This window comes from Pyrgilauda ruficollis, unplaced genomic scaffold, assembly GCF_017590135.1.
Source record: "Pyrgilauda ruficollis isolate IOZ18807 unplaced genomic scaffold, ASM1759013v1 scaffold18, whole genome shotgun sequence".
NCBI lineage: Eukaryota > Metazoa > Chordata > Aves > Passeriformes > Passeridae > Pyrgilauda > Pyrgilauda ruficollis.
Genome location: NW_024516984.1, coordinates 10,545,865 through 10,572,804, shown reverse-complemented (window position 1 = coordinate 10,572,804; position 26,940 = coordinate 10,545,865). Strand labels below are relative to the sequence as shown.

General features: G+C 36.9%; 1 protein-coding gene across 2 annotated transcripts in view; it reads left to right on the top strand.

Moving 5' to 3' along the window:
• PREX2 (phosphatidylinositol-3,4,5-trisphosphate dependent Rac exchange factor 2) overlaps positions 1-26,592 on the top strand; it is a 171,664-nt gene extending 145,072 nt beyond the window's left edge. For both annotated transcript variants that reach the window (XM_041464435.1, XM_041464434.1), the window contains exons 39-41: positions 7,429-7,531; positions 18,297-18,364; positions 21,219-26,592. In XM_041464435.1, the coding sequence (XP_041320369.1) occupies positions 7,429-7,531; positions 18,297-18,364; positions 21,219-21,264 (217 nt within the window). In that variant the 3' untranslated portion in view covers positions 21,265-26,592. The remainder of the gene's footprint in view (positions 1-7,428; positions 7,532-18,296; positions 18,365-21,218) is intronic.
• The last annotated feature ends 348 nt before the right edge of the window (positions 26,593-26,940 follow it).

Genomic DNA, 26,940 nt, shown 5'->3' with positions numbered 1-26,940 from the left:
GATCAAGGGAAAAATCTTCTATAATCTTGATGAAACCCAGAAAAATCACAGTCTTATTTTCTTTTCTGAATTTTAATTTCCCCTGCAGAAATTCTCTCCTTAGTGTTACCATCCTTCAAGCAGTGGGGTTCTGGCTGGCAGACACTTGGCTGAAGAATGAGGCAGATTTTGCCAAGCGTTGATTATGCTGTCTCCTGTAGCTGGCAGTGGTCCTGCAATCCAGCTAAAATTGCTTCTCATCTTCCACATTGCAAAGCAGAGTAGCACCATAAGCTGTCCATCATGGCCAGCTGCCTTTCTGTGAATCAAATGAAACAAGGTGAAAAATAGGTACTCCGAATTTGTATTTTTGACATTCTATCATAAGAATTCTTCTTTTTAGATTCAGAAATTTTCCTCTAAGAATTTAATTCTGAGCTCAACAAGTGCATGCTACAAAGAAAATCCTTGGAGTTTTGCAGCTGTATTTAGGCTATAAACTCCCCAGTAAGAAAGCTTTCAGGGATCGATGGGACTACTTTGAGGAGACAGGTTAGCACAGACTGCAAAACTAATCCATACCCTTCTCCAGCCATCTGGTCTCAGCTGGGCTTTTATTTGTGCTACCTTCCCATTTAGACAAGATTCTCTTCTATTTTTAAATGGTAGTTCTGTTATGTCTGTCTACAATTAGTGTATTTTTATGATACCATACCCACTGCAGCATAAACAAACTTCTCTTTGTGTAAAATAATTATTTAGGATAATAGAGTATTATTTAGGATAGTAGAGCAGGATAATTTAGGATTTAGAATAATAAGGTATTACATTATGTGCTGGTTACTACCTAAAACCAACTAAATAATTTTGAAATAAGTGAGAATTGGTCTTAAAATAAAATAAGCAAGACATTTAGTACAAATAGTGCTATACTGTTCCTACAGCAGTAATTGTCTTATTTTGCTCTATATTTGTCTTTCATAGGCAATCTGGTACATTTTTGCTTTGTCACCTCTACTGTATCTAATACATACACTGGATGGATTATAGTCTTCCCGTTCTCTTGCATGTTTTAAATTCTGAGACGCTACTTCATTTAAAACGCAATCTGAAAAGGCAAAGAAGTGCATTAAATGCAGTGGGACAGAAAAGATGGATCTAAGTTGTTACTAGTATGGATTTCAAGGTGTGCTTTTTTTCTATTTGGTCTTCTTTTAGCATTGTGGATGTTTAGTAGCAGGGTTGACACACAATGCTATTACTGTGCTCTGTAGCATCATCCCTTCATGCTTCATCTCCTGCATGATTGCCTTATCTGCAGTTCAGGTCTTTGAAACTGGTGTTTTTCATGCAAAATCTTCTACTTTACAATCAAAATAAAATAGGACCGCTTGAACAATCTGAAATTTAAAAAGTAACCAGATCTGCTTTAATATTTGGCATAAAGAGAGGTAAGTGAATAGCCTGAATTATTACAACACAAGAAGTAAATTGCAATTTTTTACCAGATTTACTTGCCTCCTTAGAGAGGAAGAAGCCTTTAATGGAAAGACTTTCTGCACAGAATGAGAGATAATGGCCAAGGCTGAGGTTTCAGATGCCTTTAGATTGTGTTTGTTTATTTTTGCAAGTGTAATGGAAAATGAGTGAATAAAAGGCATAGAATAGCCCAAAATTTTGGAAATGCTGTTCTCTCATCAAGCAAAGAATATTTAATAGTGAAATTGCTTCCTTGCAACATTTCCAGCTGACTAGAGGTGCTAAGATCTTACAGGAAAAATGATTGTGAGAAGATGATCCCTGCAGTTTCTTAACACTGACAGATGATGTGCAGTGAAAAGAAGTGCCATTTTTTTTCTTTGTAATTTTTCTTTGAAAGTCTCTCTGTTTTAAAGAGGTAGATACTTACATTTATTTATGGAAATAGATTGGATGACGATAATCTTCAAATCTACAGAAAAAAAAATTAACATTACTTCCTTGGTGTTTCATCCATTCATTATTAAAAATTATTAATAATTGGTGTTATTTGAACCAAATAACCCTGATAAAAATATGTTTTTAACCCACAAAAAAATGCATTTACCAAGGGTAGATTTGATGTATAGATACTAATAGATACTTACTAATAGATACTAATAGATATTTGACTAATAGATTTTTACCTCCCAGGAATGAGTCTCTGGCTTGGTAAGTTCATGCCATCTGCTTCAGTAAGAAATCTATTGGTAGTTTGTGTCTGAAAATATCTGGTAGAGCTGGGTTTGATTATCCTGTCGTAGGATGGTGGAGGTGTACCTGATAAGGGATTTGGGATATCTTTATTCTGAGGTTTGCACAACTGTGTAACCACAGTGGTGACTTTTGTGAATGAAACCTCTGCATGCTGATGTTTAATGGATGAGAGGCAGAAAATCCCTTTAGCAAGGGCTGCACATGGCCATTCTGTGTGGTGATGGTGTGTGTTCCACAGACAGTTACTTTTTGAAGTGTTGTTTTTGATTCAGAGTGGAATTAATACACTTAATGTGCATAATAATGGTTTTCTATATGTTAGACTGGCCTTCAGTGGACAGGTTCCATCCAGCAGTGCTTTTATAGTGGCCTTTGCACACTGGCAACATCTCAGCTTCACAAAGATTCATAAAGGGACTAAAACTAAGTCCTGAACTCCAGCAGAGTTTACTGTAATTGTGAAATACAGTATTGTGGTTTAGGGGTATGAGTTTCATACTCATTTTCTCTCTAATACTTAATGGCTGGCCAGGTTGACCTCTGTTGAATGGCTGTTTAGGCCTGCCTATACTTTGTACACCCATTTTTTTATAGTCCTGAACAACATTTGTCTTCCTTTTTAGTTTTATTGTGTTTATTTTCTTCTTCAGATTGTTCATCAGAATCAATGCAGATTACCCAGCCATCAATATTAATTATAGACAAATTATTAATTATAGACAAATGCCCCAAAAAATGTTTACCCCAAATTGATTTACTTTAACACTTAAGTTTTTAATTACTTCATGCACTGATGTAAATAATATTCCTTCTATACATATTAATTTAAATGACAGCAGAAAAAAAAAGATTACTTGTAGTGTAGTTGATGTAAAAAGTGGTCAAACGTCGGAATGATTAGCTTATGATGTACAGGAAGAAAAGTAATTAATAATAATGGCATTAAATTACATGTTGAGTATGAGTAGAAGCTTTAGTGTTTAATTAGACCTAAGTATACATGCACCCTTTTCATATTTTTTTCCTATTCACATAGGAAAATAATATAACATAATTCATTTTGACATCTCTGACTGTGGTAAATACTAAACCAATTTGTTTTACCTCATCTTTTCTACTCAGGGCATTTTTCTAAGGGACATTTTGCTGCATTTTTGAATGTAGAATGGCTGAAAGCATAATTGAAACCTGAGAATGAATTGGATGATTTAGATCCTTTTTACTCTGTTAACCCAGATATGCACTTCGCTGCATGGTACCTCTGTAGGTAGTGAACACAAACTCAAAATTATTTTTCCTTTCGAGTGACATTAGACAGGCTGTTGTGAAATAACCAATTTCTCAGAAAATTTCAGTCTGTATTTGTATTTTACAACTCCATTTTTCAGGGTTGATGTGCATCTGTCCAGCCGATTTGCAGCCCTTTAGTGAAAATAACATCCAGTCAGAAACAAATGGACTATTGGTGATAGAAAATAATTTAGTCTTGCTTTTTTCAGGCAGGTTCAGAATGGTTTGATCCAGAAGTTGTTTTAAAGTATGTATTTAATCTTCACATCAATACTGTCATGACTGATGGGAGACTGGGGATAGCAGGCAGGAGCTGGGAGCAGCTGCAGCCCCTTCTGTTTCTTGGAAACCAAATGGAAGAAATGAGGAATTCTCAGCCCTGTTGTCCTGGGAAATCCAAATGTCTCTGCCTTGCTGTTGTAATCTGTCAAGGCAGGGAATTTGTCATTCTAACTGACATAAATTCTGAGATGATGAATTTGGGTCTTTTGTTTTTCTCACATTAAAAAAAAAAGGGGTAAGAGGAAAAGAGAGGGAGTCAGAACAGATTTGATCTGTTTACACTGTTAAATCTATGAATTTGAGCTTTATGCTTCCCATAACAGAATGTTAGGAGGGTTTTTCCCCAAATATTTTCCTTGTTTGGCTTGCTTGGCTGATTGCATCCAAATGACCAGATACTTTTCAGAGATCAGAACTGCTTCCAGATTGCTTTGTAAACTTTGATACCATCTGTTTATCAGCTCTCGAAATGCTGGAGAAAAGTGGATTATTACTGCACATATTTGCTGACAGTCCTTGATATTGAACTTTGCTCAGGCCACCAGAAGAACTTTACAAGATGGAGAATAACCAGATTTCATATTGTTTAATAAAATGTTAGAAGCTACATTGGTTTTTTGCATTTGCTTAATCTCTGCATGCTTGGCAGCTCTGTTGCTGAGGTACTTCCAGATATGACTTTTCCATTTTACCATCTAATGTTCTATGTGTGCATTTTTTCTTTCACAGCAGGTGTCTAGGGCAGTTTGAGTTGTAAAAAGGGATATGTACTAATTAAAAAAAACTTTGAAGAACTGGGGGAAAGCACCAGTATGTAGATAAATGAGTCACTTCAGCATAGTCTCATGGAAGGTTAATATGATCAGTTTTGTCAGAAGATGCCATCTCACTGATCTGGTGTTCAACTAAAATGACACTATTTGAGTGTTGCTGTTTTTTTAATTTAGAAAGTAGTAACCTTCTTTCTTAATCACAGGACAAAAGTCATAAACTATAGTTTATATTTAACTCTGCCATTCATCAGACCTTTTATGTGCCACAGGAGAAAGAAAAAACCTGATGATATTAAATTACACCTCTAATGAAACAGTATATTCAAATGTAATCATGTCTCTGATGCTATTTTAACAATTTTTAACATCTGTTAATGAATAAGATTTTTTTTAAAGAGAAAATGGATGTATCTAACCAGCATTACTCTAGGATTTCGTCTCAAACGTAAAATGTTCTGTTGTTCTATAATAATCATAACTGCTGTCGTCGTGAGTGTCTTTGCTACTAATTTCATAGGACATGTTAAAAAGGCTATCCTTAGAATGGCTATTCTTACTTGCTGTGAAGAGAGATCTTCAATTTTAGCATATGTGTTTCAGAACTGTACTGTAGTTGTTGCTTAACTCCATAGCAGCCTCTAAAAGAAATCTTTATTTTGCTGTTTTGCTCTCTCTCTGCTTTTCCCACTCTGGTTATGTCTTTATCTACACACTTGGCAGCCTTATTTCTGAATCACAGTTGGGATTGCCCAAATGTAGAGGCCTCGTAATGTCCATGATCATCAGCCATTTCATCAGGTTTGGATAGGGAGCAGCTTGGCAGCCTTTTTTCAATCACAAAATTGCACTTAATTCTTCAATATGACCTTCTTTTAGAAGGTTTTTTTGTTAGTTTTGATTCATGCATGCAGAATATAATTTTTTTATTCTTCCAGGAAGATGGGATTTCTGGGAAACTTGGCTGGGGAACGACTTGCTTGAGAGCTGTACTTTGAGCCCATTAATACATATTATACCTACTGAGAAACTTTTTGCCCTTTTTGTTTGGTTTAGATTATACCTGTCAATGTACATTTCAGATACTTCTGCTTTTTTTCCACTGTGAATAGAACAAAGCCTCCTTTGCAATCTGGTCTTGAAGGTTGGATGTTTAAATTTTGGTGCTGGCAAATATTATGAACATGTATTTTGTGCAATATTTCACTTTTCAAAGACAAGATGAAAACAGTGTTTAGAATTTCTAATCTAACATTTAGCTATCTTGCACCTTAATCAAACACATAACAGAAAAGATCAATACACTTTTGCCTCAAGTTAACTCTTGAGGCCAGTGTATACAAGAAACTGGGGAATGAAAATTATCTCATTACTAAGGAATATCACTTCGCTTATAAATCTTTTATGAAAGACCATTAATAAAGCTACAGATCAAATTTAGTATCCTCTATGCTCACTTCTGTGAAACTTCTTGCAGTCCAGAAATTAGCTTAAGCAGTTTTAAAATATGTCATTTTGGGTTTGGGTTTTTTTCAGTAAGAAAATAAGTACAGACACATTTTTTCCTCCTACAGATCTTCTGCTCAGCAAGATAAGTGTTTGATTGAAACATATTGTCTGTTCTGTGTGCATATTATAAACTATGCAGAACACTTTGGTCAGGATTTTGCCAAAAGGGTGCTGAAAATTATATATTAATAATGTGTCTTAGTTTTATTATTTGAACTTGAAAATTACAGCTTTTGTCAGGTTCTGCTGAGGTAGAATAATTTTGTGTACAACCCATCTTTCTGGTTCAAGAGATTTGATTACTGCAGTACTTTGGTCGTGAAGAGAAAAATCATTGAGCAGTTTACTGGTGCAGAGTAGAGCCACTCTCGCCTCTTGGGTTACAGCAACCCTCAAACATGTTCTTTCTAAAAGCACCTGCTTCTGCTCAGGTGTTTTGTCTTTATCCATGAGTTTTCTGCAACTGTGGTCTTGGTTGCATGAGAAACCAACCATTTTTTCATGTCCTCATAACAATGAAAATCAGATGGCACGTTCAAAATTACTTTCCCTACTACTTCTTTCCTGGTGTGCTGGCAGGTTGTCTGTCCTACTGCTCTGAAACTTTTCTGGTTGCTCTGATACAACAGTGACAGCCTTTCTGTTAGATGAAGAACCACAATCAGTTTTTGGCCTCAGGTGGTTTTTTGAGAAAGATTGGCAAAGCAGCACAGGACAGTTCATTTGAAGGAATGCAGTTTTCATGGTGGTTTTTTTTTTGGTGTTTTTTTTTTTTTTGTTGTTTTTTGTTTTTGTTTTTTTTTTTTTGAAAGGGGTAAATGTCTCTTAATTTTGCACTGCACTTATGTGCCAAGACAATAATCAAGTTAAATTAATTGTAAAAGATTGGGATCCTGGTACAAAGCCTTGGTCTGCTTTAAGAGTGGAGGGTGAGGTAGAACATGCAGAAACCACCTGAAAAGGGATTTATACAATTGCAAAAAATATTTTTCTTGGGTTGTTACTCTCCAAGTTGTGCACTTGCCAAGCCATTGTTTTTAGTGTGGGTTTTTGTGTGTTTGTTTTTTTTTTGTTTTTTTTTTTTTTTGTGTTTTCTGGGGAGTTGGGTTTTGTTTGTTTGGGTTTTTTTTCCTCAAGAACAAAACGAAACAAATACATTAGATTGTAAGTCAGCAAGAACATTTGTTACACTCCAAATCTTAGAAACATTATACTGTTCAGGCTAATGCCCGCATGGGTGAGGGAGGTACAGGAGGCACGTTTACCATGCAATCTTTTTGTATATTTTTTTTTAAAGGGGATTGATTTAAAAACAGATATTTTGAGGAGATCTCAGATAGCTGATCTCTTTTCCCCATTGCAGCTGCACTCTGAGCGTCACCCTGGAGCAGGCCATCACGCTGGCCCGGAGCCACGGGCTGCCCCCTCGCTACATCATGCAGGCCACCGACGTCATGCGCAAACAGGTGAGGTGCTGGCTGCGCGGGAGCGTAGGGACACGGCTGGTGGCAACTGGGAGTGGGGAGTGGGCTACAGCTGTGAAAAGCAGGTGAACAGCATTGAAAGGAATGAGACTGGAGTGCCCGGGTGCACTGACCAGTCACCAAAGGGAACAGGTGCAGTGCATGAACAATCAGGGGTGTAAAAGGTTGGGCTAAAGCACAAGAAGGGCAGATGCTTGCAGCCTGCTGATGTGATGTTATGTTATTCTGTATGGGCAGACACCTGAAGCCTTCTGATGCGGTACAATGTTACTCTGTATGGGTTGAAGCTTTCTCAAGTTGTATGTGGATACTCTGTGTGTTGTGGCTGTCTCAGCTGCCATGTATGCTGTGACAGGGGAGACCTGCGTGCTTATCAAACAGGAATGACTCAACCAAGCATTTTTTAGCCTCCATCCTAATGTTGCGCAGTGTCTATCTCAGTCCTCTTAGTTTCATGCTTTGTTGTTTGTGTTTTGGCCTTTTTTTTTTTTTAAATTTTCTTCCCTTATTGTTGAAGGTGGGTTTTTTTTTTACTTTTTAATACAGAAACAGGCCATCTTTAAGCAGATGTTTGCTTTCTCTTACGATTTTATGAAGTGATTTTTGCATAGTAACTGCCTTGGTGTCACCTTACATCAGAGTCTGTTGAGTAAGACAACTTTTATCTTAATATATATGATTGATAAAAACAACTTAAGATTATTAACTATTGCCAGTAAAAAGTGACTCATGCGCTGAATTAAGGGGAAGTGTAGAAGAAAAGGAGAGAAAAAAAATACCATTGTTTTTAGCTTTCCAGGCAAGATTCCTGAGGACAATGTCCTTATTACAAAACAGTGTTTTTCACTCTTTGGTTATCATAGGATATTAGGATTTAGAGGCTGTTGTGGATAGATAAACACCTCAACATGAACTCTTGGTGTGAAGGTATGCCAAAAATACTACATTAAAAAGTAATATAAACTGAAAATGGGGGGTACACTCTACTGTATTAACACAACATTTTCTAGAGTATCTTGTTATCAGAAAATACTTCCAAAAGGATGTATCTTGGAAGGAATTCAGGGGAGGAACATGAATGGTCCAGAGATTGTTAGACAAGACTTATAAACTGAAGATTAAAGAGCTCAACCTGTTCAGTTGATGAAAGAGAGGTTGAGGGGGGACTTAATCACTCTGCATGCATATGGAACATATATCCCAGCCTGTGGTAGCTTTCAACCTTACAAAAAAATCAGAAGCAAAATACAGGATGCACTCAGTCTTGAAGGGAAAAAACCCCATAATTAAATATTGTAACAATTAATCACAGATAAGACAAGGTTCATAATTTCTGGGTTCTAGATGGCACCTAATTTATTATGTTCATTAACTTTGCTACATATTTTATGCAGCAATCACAGTTATAAAGATTATTAAAAATCTGTACTTCTATCTTGCTATAGACAAAAATATGTTTATGCTAGGTGTGACCTTTGGTCTGTTAAAGGAATTTTGTGGATAGTTTCAAACAACAGATTTGCATCAGTTGTATGTAAGTCCTGTTGCTGAGCATGGGTACATCAGAGTATTTAGTCACTCCTTTTTGTATTGGGCTTTCACTTACTTTGGTACATAAATTAAATTTCTGTAGTGAATAATCATCCTCAAGGTTCTTGAAGGTACATCTGCTCAGGAATTACAGCTTTAACTTGACTTGAAAAGAAGACTACTGCTTTATATGTCTGCTCCTGAAGATTTAAACAAAAGGCAGATCTGCATATTTTGCAATCAAAAATATGGTTGTAGGGGTTTGCATAAATCTACTTGTAGGATGTATTCTGTCAAATTGTACATTTTCAAAATACAGATCTAGGCCATTTAAAAAATGCTGATTCATTTTTGCATCTTCTGCATTTATTTAATGAAAATGAGCTACAAAATGAAGAAACTGACATGGTTTTGTGCAGCTGTAGATGTACTTGCTCAAATACAGATATGAAAAAAGGCCTTTTGATGAGAATACATTCTTTGAAGTGAAACAGCAGGTGATCAATAGCTGTTAAAGATACCAATACCTCAATACCACACACAGATACTGTGAAAATTTGTGCTAGTATATCTAGACTTTTTTCACACATGCTTTCTCTTGCAGGAAACGACTATGGCATTTAATAGAGTAATAATCTTTTGTTGTAATTTTCAATCAGTCTTGGAGTTCTGTAATAGAAATATAACCCTCCATTAAATTCTAAATGTTTTGGAGTAATTTCAACAACACACTATGGTATTTTCTAGAAACCTGTTCAGATTTAATGTTTAAATTATCTGTAGGATTTAACTATCAGGATCATAATGCAGGCCATAAAACTTGGAAGAAAAAGGAATAAAAAGGCTTCTTGGGGCTTAATGCAGAGCATTTAAGAGCAATACATGTGCCTTTTCCACATAAATAAAAACAATTGTTATCCCATTTGCACAGAAAAATTTTGTGGCATAAAGATATTAGCCACAGGGTGGTGCAAGTCAAAGGACATCTATTCCATCTGTTACTCAGCAGCACTAACTCCTGTAACTACCAGGTTTCCACTAGAGGAAATTACTCAAAGCTGATGTGTTTTCCAACTTGGTGCACCAGTACTGAATAACCAGAGACACCTGATTGAATGGATAACCTCACGAATGATTTTATTTTTTAATTGAAGGAGGTCACGATCATGTTGAATGAGACTAATAATAGCTCCAACTGTACTGTTGGAACAATGTTCAAAGTAATTGTCTTGTCAGTTATATATAATAAGATAACAAGCACCTGGTCTGTGAGAACTAAAGGAAAGAGACAAACTTGTGAGAGTGGGTATGAACTTGGGTCTGTGGAATGGCTTTACTTAAGCAGTTTTGATTTATTTATGAAATAGAGAAAAAATTGCCAAAACATCCCAACTACCTTCTGGTAAATTTTTAAACTTATGTATATACTCATGTAAACAACTGCACACACAAAATACTATGCAAAGCATCCTGACAGCAGTGTGACTTCAGGATGCAGCAGAGTGAACAGGACAGAAGCCTAGGAAAGGAGCTGCAAAGAGGGCAGAGAGCTCTGAGAAAAAAAAGTAACTAAAAGACTGATGAACAGAAAAGGCCAGAAGAGAATTTATGTTGTCTTTCAAGTGACTAATCATGTTTTTGTGCCTTTTTAAAAGTATAATAACACTATATTTTGAGCCCACCGGGGAGGGACTATATTAGTCCTGTTGTTTGCAAATAGAGATGGACTGGTGGGATATGTGGTGGTTGGAGGCTGCTTGGGGCAGAATGATCATGAAATTATAGAATTCTCAATATTTGATGAAGTCAGGAGGAACAACAATGAGACTTTTATGTTGGACTTCTGGATGGCAGACTTTGGCCTATTTAGGAGACTTATTTAGAGAGTTCCTTGGGAAGAAGCCCTTAAAAACAAAGGAGTCCAGGAAAGGTGGGTGAGCTTCAAAACAGAGATCTTGAGGGCACAGGAACAGACTGTCCCTGTGTGCTGAAAAGTGAGTCAGTGAGGCAAATATCCAGTGTGGATGGGCAATAAGGTTTTGAAGGAACTCAGGAATAAAAAGAGGAAGTATCATCTTTGGAAGGAGGGTCAGGTCTCTCAGGAAGTATTTAAGTGGGTTGCTAGGGTATGTAGAAAAAAAATTAGAGAGGTCAAAGGTCAGTTCAAACTTAGCTTGGTAACTTTAACAATGAGACTTTTATGTTGGACTTCTGGATGGCAGACTTTGGCCTATTTAGGAGACTTGTTTAGAGAGTTCCTTGGGAAGAAGCCCTTAAAAACAAAGGAGTCCAGGAAAGGTGGGTGAGCTTCAAAATAGAGATCTTGAGGGCACAGGAACAGACTGTCCCTGTGTGCTGAAAAGTGAGTCAGTGAGGCAAATATCCAGTGTGGATGGGCAATAAGGTTTTGAAGGAACTCAGGAATAAAAAGAGGAAGTATCATCTTTGGAAGGAGGGTCAGGTCTCTCAGGAAGTATTTAAGTGGGTTGCTAGGGTATGTAGAAAAAAAATTAGAGAGGTCAAAGGTCAGTTCAAACTTAGCTTGGTAACTTTAGTAAAGGGTAATAAAAAATGTTTTTGCAAATATATTAACAGCAAAAGGAAGGGTGAGACAAACCCTTGTTCTCTACTGGATGTGGAAGGGAACTCAGTAACTGCAAATGAGAAGGCAAAAGTGCTTACTGCCTTCTTTGCTTCAGTCTTTAGTGGGAAGACCGCTAGTTCTCAGGACAAGCCTGTTGGTAGATGGTGTCAGGGAGCAGAATGGTCCCCCTTTTATCCAGGAGGAGGCAGTTAGAGAACTGCTGAGCTGCTTGGATATTCATAAAGCTTTGGAACCTGATGGGATCCATCCCACGGTGATGAGGGAGCTGGCAGATGAGTCTGTGAAGCTGCTCTCCCGGTTGCTAGGGTGTGTAGAAAAAAAAATTAGAGAGGTCAAAGCTCAGTTCAAACTTAGCTTGGTAACTTTAGTAAAGGGTAATAAAAGATGTTTTTGCAAATATATTAACAGCAAAAGGAAGGGTGAGACAAACCCTTGTTCTCTACTGGATGTGGAAGGGAACTCAGTAACTGCAAATGAGAAGGCAAAAGTGCTTAATGCCTTCTTTGCTTCAGTCTTTAGTGGGAAGACCGCTAGTTCTCAGGACAAGCCTGTTGGTAGATGGTGTCAGGGAGCAGAATGGTCCCCCTTTTATCCAGGAGGAGGCAGTTAGAGAACTGCTGAGCTGCTTGGATATTCATAAAGCTTTGGAACCTGATGGGATCCATCCCACGGTGATGAGGGAGCTGGCAGATGAGTCTGTGAAGCTGCTCTCCATCATTTACCAGCAGTCCTGGCTCACTGGTGAGGTTCCAGATGACTGGAAGCTGGCCACTGTGATGCCAATACACAAAAATGGTGGGAAGGAAGATCCTGGTAATTATAGGGCAGTTAGCCTGACCTCAGTACCTGGTAAGGTTATGGAGCAGTTTGTATCGAGTGTCATCACTCAGCACCTACAGGATGGCCAGGGTATCAGACCCAGAAAGCATGGATTTAGGAGGGGTAGGTCGTGTTTGACCAACCTGGTCTCCTTTTATGACCAGGTGACCCGCCTGGTGGATGCAGGAAAGGCTGTGGATGTTGTCTGTTTGGACCTCAGAAAGGCCCTTGCCACTGTTTCCCACAGCATACTCCTGGAAAAGCTGGCAGCCCACAGCTTGGGCAGGAGCACTCTTTGCTGGGTTAGGAACTGGCTGGATGGCCAGGCCCAGAGTGGTGGTGAACGGTGCTGCATCCAGCTGGGGCCAGTCACCAGTGGTGTCCTCAGGGGTCTGTGCTGGGGCCAGCTCTGTTCCATATTTTTATTGATGTCATTGATGAGGGCATTGAGTCTTTCATTGGTAAATTTGTAGGCAGCACTAAGCTGGGAGTGTGTGTCGATATGTTGGAAGGTAGCAGGGCTCTGCAGAGAGACTCGGAATGGTTGGATGGATGGGCAGAGTTCAATAAAATGATGTTTAATAAGTCCAACTTCTGAGTCCTGCATTTTGGCCACAATAATGTTATAGGCTGGGGATGGTGTGGCTGTACAGTACAGTGCCCACACAGCTGGGGGTTGACAGCTGAACATGAGCCAGCAGTGTGCCCTGGTGGCCAAGAAGGCCCATGGCATTCTGGCCTGCATCAGGAGCAGGGAGGTCATCCTTCCCCTGTACTTGGCACTGGTGAGGCCTCACCTTGCGTGCTGTGTCCAGTTCTGGCCCCTCAGTTTGGGAAGGACGTTGAGAGGCTTGAGCGCATCCAGAGAAGGGGAACAAGGCTGGGGAGGGGCTGGGAACACAAGTCCTGTGAGGAACGACTGAGGGAGCTGGGATTGTTTAGCCTGGAGAAAAGGGGAACTAGAGGTGACCTTATTGCTCTCTACAACTTTCTGAAATGTGGTTGTAGTCAGGTGGGGGTTGGTCTCTTCAGGCAGAACTGGCAGAACCAGAGGACACAGCCTTAAGCTGTGCCAAGGGAAATATAGGCTGGATATTAGGAAAAAGTTTTTTACAGAGAGTGATCAAATACTGGAAAGGTCTGCCCAGGGAGGTGGTGGAGTCTCTATCTCTGAATTTGTTTAAAAAAAGATTGGATGAGGCACTTGGTGCCATGGTTTAGTTGAGGAGTTGGGGCATGGGTTGGACTTGATGATCTTGAAGGTCTCTTACAACCTAGTGATTCTGTAAATAATTCTCTTAAGTGTTGTACTGATTTAGAGCTTTTTGAATGTTTTCTCTATGTGACTGCTTTTGCTACCCTTAAATTAGTGTGTAGCTTGAAAATAAACCTATAATTTTTAAACGTGGCAATGAGAATACTAGTTCATATAGAAGAGTCCAGATTGTTGGCGTCTCAGAACTGCCATCATCTTTCACCAGTGCTCTGGCAGTACTGGTGTGCAGAGGGTAGCAGTCTAGAGTCATGTAACCCAGCTCTCCCTTATGCCTTTTTGAGACAGTGTCAATTAGGAATAGAATTGGACATGTATAAATTAGCAGTATATTGAAATAGAAATGGTATAATGTTGCTCAGTGGTGACAAAAAGATGTCATGTAGCAAGCTGCTAGTAATTCCTGGGGGCTTTTCCTCAAAAGAAATAAGAATTTGGTGGTTTTAAGTAAGGTCTAATTTGTGTCCCAACTAAACAATAAATTACACAATTATATAAAGCTAGACTCCTTTTTAAATCAATGCATTTGATTTATTATGTGAGCAAGATACTAAAATTAGTTTGTCTAGTGAGTGATGCAAGTAAAAATAGGCTGGTTTTGTTCTCAGAGGTAGTCACAGCACTGACGTCCAGGATCAGCATGTGATTAATTTAGATAGTTTTTGCCAATGTATGTACATTCTGGCTCTCAGTACTGTTCATCATGTGCCAGTCTCAGCATGGTGAGGTTTCTTTATTATGATAAAATTTTAGAAAATGGCACTGAGAGAAGGCCAGAAGGTGCAGAAGGTGTGGACTCAACATGTCTTACTGTAACCAGCATCTATCCCTATGTCATTCCTGACAGATATTTGTTGTATCTGTTCTTAAGCCTCCAGTAGTGGGGACTCCTGCATGCTGCTTCTCATGTGGTTAACTCTTCTGGAGTTTTCTTAACCTTTCCATTATGATGCTTTACTTTGTGCCGCTTTTATGTGGCTTTTTTCTTCTATTTTTCCCCCTGCAATTCCCATGTTCTGTATACCAGTATACCATAAACTTAGCAACCAGATTTTCTTCCCTATTATAAGTAGACTTTTTCCAGAAATGGAGCATCTAGTATACTCTGGCCAACCTGTTACTGTGTTACCACCCTCATTATAAAATATTTCTTCCTTATGTCTATTCTGAATATACCTTTGTTTAGTTTAAAATCATTACCTGCTTTCCTATTGCTACAGCTCCTGCTAAAAAGTCTGTCCCAGATTTGATTATCTGATAAGCCATCACTTGTACAGATAGAAGAAATCAATTCATCTCGTCTGTCATTTTTCAGTTGAATTTTCTTAACTAATCATTCTTTCTATCCTCCACTGAACTATTTTCAATTCTTTTATTAAAGATGAGCAGTAAATCTGAAGAATTATAAATAATCTTGCAGGACTTTGTGATTGAGCAATAAAATAGTAGATGAAAATCAGCGTAGATTACTCTTAAGTGAAGGACACTAGGGAAAAAACAAACTCTAAGTTCACATTCAAAATAATTGACTGTGAGTTTGCCATTACATTTCATGTTCAAGTCCTCAGGATATGAGGAGAAAACATCAGCTCAATTTGCTGCAGTTAACAGTAAAGCAGAAGTTATAATGGTTTAGGAGGGATAGAGGACAAAGTAGAAATCATGATGTCATGACCCTGGATTTAGAACCATCTTATGTTCTTATCCCTTCCATAAATATATAGCATAATGGAAAAGATTCAGAGAAAGTCAGGAAAATACTGGCCAATTGCTGGGAAAGGTTTACAGACAGAAAGACAAAATTCTGTAGGACTGTTCAGCTTCATGAAGGGGGATGACAGACTTCTAAAGAACATGTGTCACAGGTAGGGACTGACCATTGTCCTCACCAGTGCAGAACTAAACAAATCAAATGAAACTTTGTCAGGTTTAAACCAAATTAAAACAACAGAAAGCTGGAGAGGGACTTTTTACAACTGCATGCAATAAAAGAGAAGGGGTAATGGCTTCAAAGTGACAGTGGGCTTAGATTGAGTCTTTATTTTATAATAAATTTTAGACATTAGATTTATAAAAAAGTCTTTACTGTGAGGGTGGTGAGGTACTGAAACATATTACCCAGAGTGAGTTTGCCATTACATTTCATGTTCAAGTCCTCAGGATATGAGGAGAAAACATCAGCTCAATTTGCTGCAGTTAACAGTAAAGCAGAAGTTATAATGGTTTAGGAGGGATAGAGGACAAAGTAGAAATCATGATGTCATGACCCTGGATTTAGAACCATCTTATGTTCTTATCCCTTCCATAAATATATAGCATAATGGAAAAGATTCAGAGAAAGTCAGGAAAATACTGGCCAATTGCTGGGAAAGGTTTACAGACAGAAAGACAAAATTCTGTAGGACTGTTCAGCTTCATGAAGGGGGATGACAGACTTCTAAAGAACATGTGTCACAGGTAGGGACTGACCATTGTCCTCACCAGTGCAGAACTAAACAAATCAAATGAAACTTTGTCAGGTTTAAACCAAATTAAAACAACAGAAAGCTGGAGAGGGACTTTTTACAACTGCATGCAATAAAAGAGAAGGGGTAATGGCTTCAAAGTGACAGTGGGCTTAGATTGAGTCTTTATTTTATAATAAATTTTAGACATTAGATTTATAAAAAAGTCTTTACTGTGAGGGTGGTGAGGTACTGAAACATATTACCCAGAGAAGCTGTAGATGCCCTATCCCTGAAAGTATATGGGGACAGGATGAATGGGACTTTGAGCATTCTGGTCTAGTACAAGGTGTCCTCACCTGTGGTGGGAGGTTGAGACTAGATGACCTCTTAAAATTTTAGCAACCCAACCATTCTCTGATTCTTGATGTAGCAAGTCAAGATTGTACCAAAGATGTAGATCTTTCACGAGGTTAGTGATGTGTATTTATTACTGAGTACAAGATGAGTTGGGAAAGAAGAGAATCACTAAAATTAATTAAACACACTTGTTGATGAAGAGAGGAAGTGTCGAATGACTAATGACTGGAGTCTAATTCTGGAGGAGTTTCTGGGGAAAAACATGTTTGTCATGGTCTATTATGTGCCTTTGCAATTGTTGGAGACAATCTTACTGAGACAGATGCAGCTGTAGTAAAATAATTTTATATTCTGCCTTAATTTTTATATGTATTCTAGTTATTTTTTCTATCTTTATCACCCTTTCTTTGCCTTAAAGAAATGTAAGGACACAGTATGTTTCTGTGGCACACGCTGATTTACATACAATCTGAGAGCCTGTCTGTGTGTAAACAGCTAGCCTTTTTCACATACTGTTTCAGCCCATGACAGTAAAACAAAACCATGTCAATTACCTGTGTACGTGATTTCAGTCAAATGAAAGGTCTAGTCTTACTCTATGACTGGAACCAATTATTATACCTATTTTACATCATGTGCACCTGGTACTGCAGCTCTGGTAGAAATACCAATTATTTTTGATGCTTCACATCAATTACACAGTAAGAATTCTGAGGTTATAAATTTTTATTATCTATTATTTTGTCCTGAATTTACATAGTTCAGGAGAAATAAATGGAGAGTCGGTGTATTTATTATTGATAGAACAAGGAGTTTCCATCTCCTTTAAAATTATAGAAAAACATAGTAAGCCTAACAGATATTTCTTTATTGTGACTACTTTACATCAATAAAACTGCAATTTAAGAGCTAGACCTCATCATTCAAAAAGAAATTTTACTAATTTTGTTGATATATGTAAGCTGGTATGTTTGCAGAAGAGGGTGTTTTTCACACAATAGTTCATGGTATATAAATATTGTGCATGTTTTATCCATTTCCTCCTTATTAGATGAGTCAGTGAGACAAAAGTACTTTCATTATTGATTTTATCAGTTGAGGTAGAGAGAGACCAACTTTTCTTTTTTCCCTGCTTTAAGTGGGGATTTTGGACTAATCAATCTCCGGAGGTTCCTGCCTGTTTGTTTTTGAGATTCTCTAATTAGAAAGGAAGATCAGGACCTGCATTTTTCTAATCCTTATTTAGTGCCTGACTTTAGGCCATTCTTTGTTAGTTTCATTTAGTATTTTCATAGAAAATTATCTGTATTATTTACTTGTGCAAAAGTTCATAGGAAACAAGTGACATGTCAGAAAAGAACTTTATCTATGACTTCTACACAGAATAGTGACAAAAATCAAACAAATTGAAATGAGATGTGTTTGGATTGTTTTAAACCTTAAATGTTTTTTTTTTTTTTTGTTTTTTTTTTTTTTTTATAATTATCTTTTAAATTAGCAAGACCTATATATGTGTATTTATTTGGTGACATGTGGCAAGATTTTTGTTTCTTTATTGCTTCAACTTATTCTCACCTTAGAAGATACTAGTTGTTTTGGGACATGAAGCCTATGTGTTAATTAATTATACTCAAGTTATGTTCATCTACAAAACTCAGAAAATTTCCTAATTTATTGTGGGATAAATGAAGTAAAATTGTTGTTCTTCTTCCACAGGGTGCGAGAGTACAAAACACAGCCAAGAATTTAGGAGTGAGGGATCGAACGCCACAGTCTGTGCCAAGGTAACTGATTCTGTGTCCTAGACCATGGTTTTGTCTACTTTGTGCCAAATTCAGTCCTAGCTGCTCAAAAGCTAACAGTAAAGATTGACTAGATTATGCTTTAGCTGGTAAGATTTGGCTCTTAATGAACATAAAATCAGTTGCACTCTTAGCCATACAATTTTACTTCAAGTGATTAGTTGCAGAAGTCTGGCCTATGTAACACTTCAAAACATGCCCATTTTTGAAAAATGAATCCTAGTTATGTTAACTTTGAAAACACTGGAGTAAATCCTTCATCACTTGTAATGTTTAGTAGTATATTTGGGTAAGTACTCTTAGTACTTATAGTACTAAGTATTTGGGTAAATACTCTTAACAAGATCAATAACCCCATTTTAATGAAATACTGTACTGCAGTAGCTCAGCAAAATCATGTTCTAGTTGCATTTGAGGATGATGTAGTCTTTCTTTGTCTCTTTCTGAAACATGCATTACAATGAAAAATAGGTTATTCTATATTTATCCAGCTTTTTAATGTTGTGATGGATTGCAGGTGCTGGAAATGTTTCTTTAAAAGCACAATACTTGCAAATAAAAACAACCAAACAATTCTTAATCTGATCTTAAAATGGTTTTAGTAGTGCAGAACTAATTTAAACTGGATTTTTGTGATTTAAGCATAATGTATTTGTTGACTAATGAGAATACATTGAATGAGCTAGACATATATGTAAAATACATAGCAGATCCACTGTGGTGTTTAAATTTCAGTAAGGAAAGAGGGAACTAGTAAAACTTGATAGAGATGACCATATGAATCTGATTAGCTTAGAGGCAGTCCAGGACCAAAGATCCCTGATCAGCTGTCTTGCCTTGTGGGAATCCATGGCAATAAAATAACATTTTGTTACATTAAAAGCAATTAAAACATTAGTGGGAGAAGACTTTTCATATTTTGAACAGTATAATTTGGGCTTTAAATGAACTCCTTAATGACATAATTCTGGGGAGAGACAAAGAATTCTTGCAACCCAAACTTTTCCCATCCCAACATGATAGAATGTTTATCTATGTGAAAAAGGAAAAATCTAAGTTCTCAAAAATTGAAACTTAGCAATACGATTTTTTAGCATTGCATCTGTGGAAAAAGACTGCCTCTTTCCAGCTGAAACTCCCACAATGTAGCACTGAAATGCTGAAGAAGAATGATGAGAACATAGAGTAGACACACGTACCTGGTACGCTTGCCAGTGAGCAGCAGTAACAATGTCAGGAATATCCCAGACCTCCGTGGTCAGGGCACAAGTCAAATTTGTCATCAGCAGGATGCTGTTGATGTATAGCTAAACAAAACTATGGCTTCTCATTTCTCTGCTTTGAAAACAGTTTTATATTTGGTTTCAATTAACATCACTTTACAGGGTTCTCTTGTTGTCTGCAACCACCGCTGTTTGTGTTTTCTCAGCTGATGTTTGTATCATCTCAAATAGTTGTTCCATACATATTGACCCAGAACAGGCTATTTCTGCTCTATAGCATCTTCAGCAACTTCAGATCCTTGGAGATTAATGCAGCCTTATCATTATTTTGCTTCACAGTTCCTTTATATCACATGCTCAGAAGACAATCTTAGTGATTACTGCCATAACCTGAAGAATACACTGATCTTAGTACTTGGAAATGAAGTTTTGTGCACTTTGCACCACAGAAATTAAATATTGCTAAAACATCATCAAGTATTAACCCCACTGCAATTACTCTAGATGAGATTCTGACTGTAATTTTATCTGTCTTCTGCCAGCTTTGAATATTACTGCTTTATTATGCCAGCAGAATCAAATAATTCAACACCTATTTTTCTCTGCATCCTTGTCTGTATAAAGATCAGACCTTATCCTCTCATCAGTATAAATATATTAGATATATGTTTATTGTCTTATATATAGCTCCTAACAGATGCTTTGGTGTCTGCACAATGTGACCTTAAATTATTGTGTTTCTGAATATATGCCATATGACTATGTGGAAGAGCCCAATGATCTTTAGAACACATTATGGTGGAGATTTCTCTTTGTTATTCCTCCAATGATACATTTTCCCAGAGGAATATGTGTAATCTCCAAATGAGATCATGTCTATGGCTGGTTCTAATTGCTGTGGTTTCAGGGGAGATAGTGTATGCTGGTCAGGAGTACAGAGCAAGGGCTGTGAGGTCAGAATGATCGCCTTTTATTTTCAATATTTCTGTTGTTAGGGTTTCAAACACCTGTTAATAACCAAGTCCTTTCAAAAGGGATTAATAGAAGTCCAAAAACCTTTATAAAAGCAGTGGCTATTTTGATCTGTACTGAGATAATAATTTGAACCAAATCTTACTGTTGTTGACGTCATCCATAAAGAAGCAGAGTGAGAGAGAATTTAAAATCTGCATGCTAATTTCACATGTCTGACACATGTCTTAGGTGCTTCAAACAGCAGCAGTTCTTCAGGGAAATATTTTTAGGGAGCTTTGACTGGGCCAAGACAAAACAGAATTGGAGGCAATTACATTCACCAAGCAGCTTTTCCAAATGAGAAATCCAGGGCAACAACTCCTAATAGGATTAATGAAGGCATCTTCAGTACAGAAATATAAACACATTTCAATACAGAAATTTTTCATCAAACTGCTTATAGATATGTGTTTTAATGATTCCCCTTTCAGTGTAAACAAAGATTTTATTAGTTTTACATTGATGGTATTGAACGAAATTCATACCTTTTGTTTTGCAGTGCAGAAAGATGTAGCTTTAGTTTGGGTTCCTTAAATTTACTCATTTTAATAATGACCGTTTTCAGAATAATAATTGCTTTGTTTGTTTGTCATTGTCAGATTATACAAACTGTGCCAGCCACCACCACCTGTTGGAGAAGAATGAGAAGATGTGCTCCAGAAAACAACCCAGTAATGGCCTTGATGATACTGGGATTATATGACAAAAATCCAACTGCACTATAGCACTATGTCCCTGCAGCTTTGATAAATAAGATGAAAAAAAATCTTTTACTCAGGACAAAGGAAAAAATACCATAAATATTACCTACTGGCATTGAAAGATGTCTTCCCAAAAGCATTTCTGAAGTCTGTGCACTCCAGCCTTACACTCATAGGACAGTATTCTTCCTTGGGAATTGAACACTGGAATCAGATTAATTTGATGTGTATTGTTCAGTCACATAATAGGTATAGCCAGCAGCTTGAGAAAAAAGTCTTGGTCAGAGGGGTTGTCTTCACTTGCACACTATGCACAATGTGATCTGTGGAAGCCTGGATAAACTAGGCTTGATAACGAGCATGCACTTCATCTGGGGCCCTTTGCACTTGAGAAAGCTTTTTTTTCCTGTCACCATCATAATTTCTTGGAATGTTAACTTCACTGTTTCAAGAGTATGATGTGAGGTTTAAAGATGGAACGTTCATTTCAGAATTGTGTTTAATGGCTGCAGGCAGCTGCTGTGGGTGTGTGTGTGTAATCAGTACACTCAGCCATGAAGGGCTCGTCACACTGCTTTGGGAGGAGGACCTACACGGCATTAGGAGTGCCTGATGGTGTGGCATATAAGCTAGAGTTCTGCTCTTTTGCAGCTGCCATTGTAATGAAGGAGAAGGAGGAGTCTGATCATCATCCACTGTTAGGCTGTGTTTCAGACTCCAGTAGATGTTTTACATTATTACATCTCTGCACTTCAGAGTTTTCCAGAGTTGTGTATTTTCTTCTATAACACTACACTAACAAATCTACATAAGGCAGAGATGAGTCAGTATTGTTAAACTGGAAATGACTGGTTGAAGTTCAAGCATAGTTTGGTGTTTTGATGTTTTATGCTACCATTTTCCACATTTTGTCAGAATTGTTTTGTGTAGCATCTCAGTTCTTTGGAGTGGTAATTGTTCAAGATTTATTTTGAAATTGTACTAACTATTTAGAGAGCCCAGGGAGGATTTATCTGCATTTGGCTGTTCTGTTGGCCAAAGAATTTTCATTTTCAAATGCCCCCAAATGAGGATTTATGTATGAGCACATTAAAACAAAAACTGTATTCTGAAATAGTTCTACTTGTAGCAGCAGCTATGTATTCCATTAGAGCAAGACACATACTGTCTGAATAAAATTTATTTTTTGTAAAACAGCGGCCTGTAGTTATGCTGTAGCAATCAAACCTCACAACATAATTTTTGCATATGATCTAAATATTTGTGAACCTATCAATGGACAATGAGATAAGTGAGAATTCAAAAGGAATTGTACTCTTGAAGAGAGTGGGGTTTTTTAGAGGATATTTAGGGAACTTGTTACTTCTCTCCAGAGGAGGAATTAGAGCTCCTACCTTTTTCAGTATTCTAAATGTTTATACACAGACCTTAACTTTGCTAAGAAAATAAATATTTTTATATATCCACAGATATACATGTCTGTGCATATATGTATGTTTCAACATGTATGTATTTATGTAGTCATATCAATAAAAAGAGAATGTTTGCCTTAAACTATGACAAAGGCATGCAGTAACACTCCAGTAGCAACTTCACCTTTGTGCTTTAAGGTTTACTTTCTTTCATAGTTACTGGAAGCTATTGAACCATGATCTTTTTGATTAAAATACTTAATACAAAAAAGCAAAATCAAAATTAAAAAAAAACCAAAAAACCAAAAAAATTACTTTTAAAGGCTTTTGTCTAGCATGACCTAATGCTTACACATAAGAAAGAGTTATGTTTTCTATAATTGCTGTTCTAGTCAGGATCTCATACTTTCAGATGTGTTTCATTCAGAGCAGCAGTATTGGCTATGGTAATTCCTGCTCCAGGCAAAAGCACCAGTGATTTCAGTTTCTGCTTGCTCAGACATCAGAATTACAGAGAAGCCATAAGCACCTCAAGCCAAGGGCGTGCTGCTGTCAGCCTGGCTCTGAGCTCACATCTTCCTGTGAGGTTTCCCCACATGAGGTTTGATTTACTATGAGGGAAGTCAGCTGTTGGCTGCATGGAGCTGCTGAGCCTGTATGCAATAAAATAACCTAGAGAACAAAATCTCTTGCATGTACATGCATTATTGTAAGCAGTAATTGCTTTTTTTTTTGTATAGCATTGAAAATGGTAGGAGTGTAAATGCTCTAAAATAGTCTCCCTGTATAATATGATAATTCCATATTTCATTTTGTTGTTGAAATCGTGGGATAATAGACATTTGTAAGGGACAAATAATTAAAAGCCAGTCACTGGACAAAATTTTTTAGCTGTTGTTTCATGAGTGTGCATCAGAAATCTTGACCTCTTACTTTGGTCATTTTATATCTAGCTTTTTGTCCTTTATTCTTTTTTTCCCCATCTAGAGACAGTTTCCAAAACCTATTAAGCATTATGAGCTTTATTAGTGACCCATACTGCAAAGTAAAGTGTCTATTTAGCCTGGTATCAAAGAAGCTGAGAAATTTAAGCCCTGGTTTTTTGGGATTACAGATGACACATAAAAATGTGATTCCACAGTAACACACAGAATCAATTAGGTTGGAAAAGATCTCTGGGATCCTTGACTCTAACCTACAGATCGAGTCCAGCCTATTTTCAGAGGAAATCGGGCATAAACGGCCCCCTTACTGTGTATTAAAAAGTGGGGACCTGATTTCTCAAAATGTTCTTCAATGGCTTGTATGAAACATTTTGTAGTATTCAGATTGCTTTTCTTGACCCTCTGCTTTGAGAGCACGCTGCACATTCTAACACCATTCTATTGACTTCTAATAACATTAAATGGACTTCCATTCTTAAAATATAAATTTACATATGCTCATTATTAAAGCTGTTTATCTTGTTTGGTATATGTATAGGACATATTTATTCCTTATACAAGATGCACTTGCAGAGTAAAAAAAATATCCATTCTCATCACAGTATGTTTATCCTCTTATAAATTTTTAAACTCACAGGTGACAAGAAAAGATGACCAAGAGTGATGATTTACAAGAATTGTATCACCTATAGCTTCTTAAATCTTTGCTTTGACAGAAATGGGTTACATAGCCTTTTTTTACAACAATGTGTTGTACTGGTTTAGGGAATGCATTCTGTATGTAATTTTTACTTTTTTCCCCAAGGAAAGTGTAATTCTTTTGGGAATAAATTCAAGGATCTAGAGTCATACATTACCAGATACTACCATGATTCAATGCTAGCCTGGGAAGGGAAGGTTACAGGCCCAGGAACAGCTGAGTTGCCATAGCATCCATGCTTGGAGAAAACGCAGATTTTAAGGAGAGCTGAGGATGCTTGGCCTATCTTGGTAACCATCATCATCTATTAATAATAGGATGTTAAACAGTCTTTAGTCTATGAAATGGCCATTGATCCACTCTAGTTCCCCAAATTAGTTATTTTTAATAGTCATTTTCCTTGTAGAATGTAAATGTAAATAAATATAAAAAATGTATATAGTCCAGTTTTTCAGTGTCAAACTTTGTGTTTAGAGATCCATTTTAAAGTAAATATTCCTGCTGTCAGGTGAAGCAACCAACCAAGTTCATGTCTACTGAGACAGCTGGAATCCTTAATGGCTTTTTGGGTAGAGTTCACTGGGTTTTAGCAAATGCATCAGGTTTTTTGGTTGGTTTGTATTTGTTTATTTTAATGGAGTCAGTAGTGGTCAGAACTCCTACTGGTTTAGAGCCAAGACAATTAAACTTCAGTCAACAAGGATCTACAGTAGTCATACCTAATTTCATTTGTTAGAGTCTTTTAATGGGAAAAAAATTAACCACTTTTATTGATCTGTTTTTAGCCAGAGCAATTCACAAGCAAACATGTTTTATTAATTGATTGTCAGATGTAGTGTGTGTGTGTATATATATATCTATATGTATGTATTTAAGACAATTGCCTGAATGTGGATATACACATCATGGTTAAGCATGATGCTCAAAAAAGGAAGGTGTCTTTCATTTCATCTAAATGAGAAAATCAGTAACTGTAGTATATATCTACATATTGTTCCATACTATTTACAGCTCCATCATGGATATGTCTTGCAGCATTTTACGCATATTTTGCGCCATTTGTGTTTAACAGTATGAAAAGATAATGCATTGCCTTATGTATTTTATCTCTGTACTTGATAAATGCAGGTAGTGCTTTTCTAATTGTACTCCAACAGTACTCTGGCATTGGTAAATTAGATGTGCAGTACACACCTGACTCAGGATATCTGGATTTTTCATCATTAGGTTTTGAAGTATAAAAAGATATTGAACTCATATTTTTGTATGCTGACAATTGTGTAGGGTTTTTTTATATACTGTATATATCAACCAAGTTTTCCTAAAGAAATTTTATTGTTATGAATGTTTCCCTTTTCCTGCTAGATGTGGGTATATGTTTTCTTGTTATGTATGTAAAAATGAATATACAGCATGCACAGTCATGCAGATGTTAACACCAGTGAGAAATTTCAGATTGTCCAGAGGCTAATCAAGTTGGTTTTTTTTTTAATGTTCTTCCCTAAAAAGATATATCTCCATACTAGAAATCTACTTTAGAAATAACTTATACTTCAGTTTGAAAGTCCAATAGAATGCTCAAAGTAGTTGGGACATTTCTGCAAGTTCTTAGATTTAAACTTCCATGGGAATATCCACAACATCTTCTGTGTGTGTATGTGTGTCCTATCTGCAGTACCATACACCAGATTCAAAAAACTAAGCAGCCTTATTAACTTCTTTACACTGTGTATATAGTGTATGTACTTGGTTATACTTGTGTTACACTTTAAAAAATGAACCTAATTTCTGCATTGACTATTGCACACATTTTTCAAATTAAGAATATATTTTGTAACATCTCATTAAGTACAAGGGACTATTTGAAATATTATGAGAAAGAGACTGCTTTGAAATATTATGTGTAAGTACAGCCATACACAGAATGTTTCAGTCAGCTTTTGTTTGAAAACAAACTAGCAGTTCTATGGGTAGTTGAGTTTGTTGGCAGTAACCTTTGGAATTAAAATCCTTGGAAGATGGATTTAAATTACTTTTTCCTTTATTTTGTAAAGTGCCTCTGTAGCATACTTTGAATCAGTTACTATATTGATTATGGGTAAAACTAACACTGTACTTTTAGATCTATGGTTTATTTTTTTAGTTACATAGTAAAGACTGGAATGGTAACAATGTATTACAAAATGTCAGCAATAAAACCATTCATAATACGGCCACTGCAAACCTCTTTATTTGTAAGCAAGAAGTTGGGAGGGAGGGGGTTGAGGGTCTTAAGCCTTTTCCGTGTGCCTGCCTAGGAATTCTGCTGCAGGAGAACAGCAATTAAATTTCTAGAAATAAATGTTTATAACAATAATATCTTCTGCAAACCCAGGTCCAACCTAGTCTCATTGCTGGTAATTGAAATATATCTTTATAACTATTGGAAAACTGAACCTGCATGAGCAGTAACCCATGGCTTTGGGCAGCTGTACTTTGTGAGGGCTGGAAGAGGCACAGGCATGGAAATTGCGTTTTGGCCCTCAGGAAGCTCAGGAATATTCACCATTTCTTCACTTCTTTGT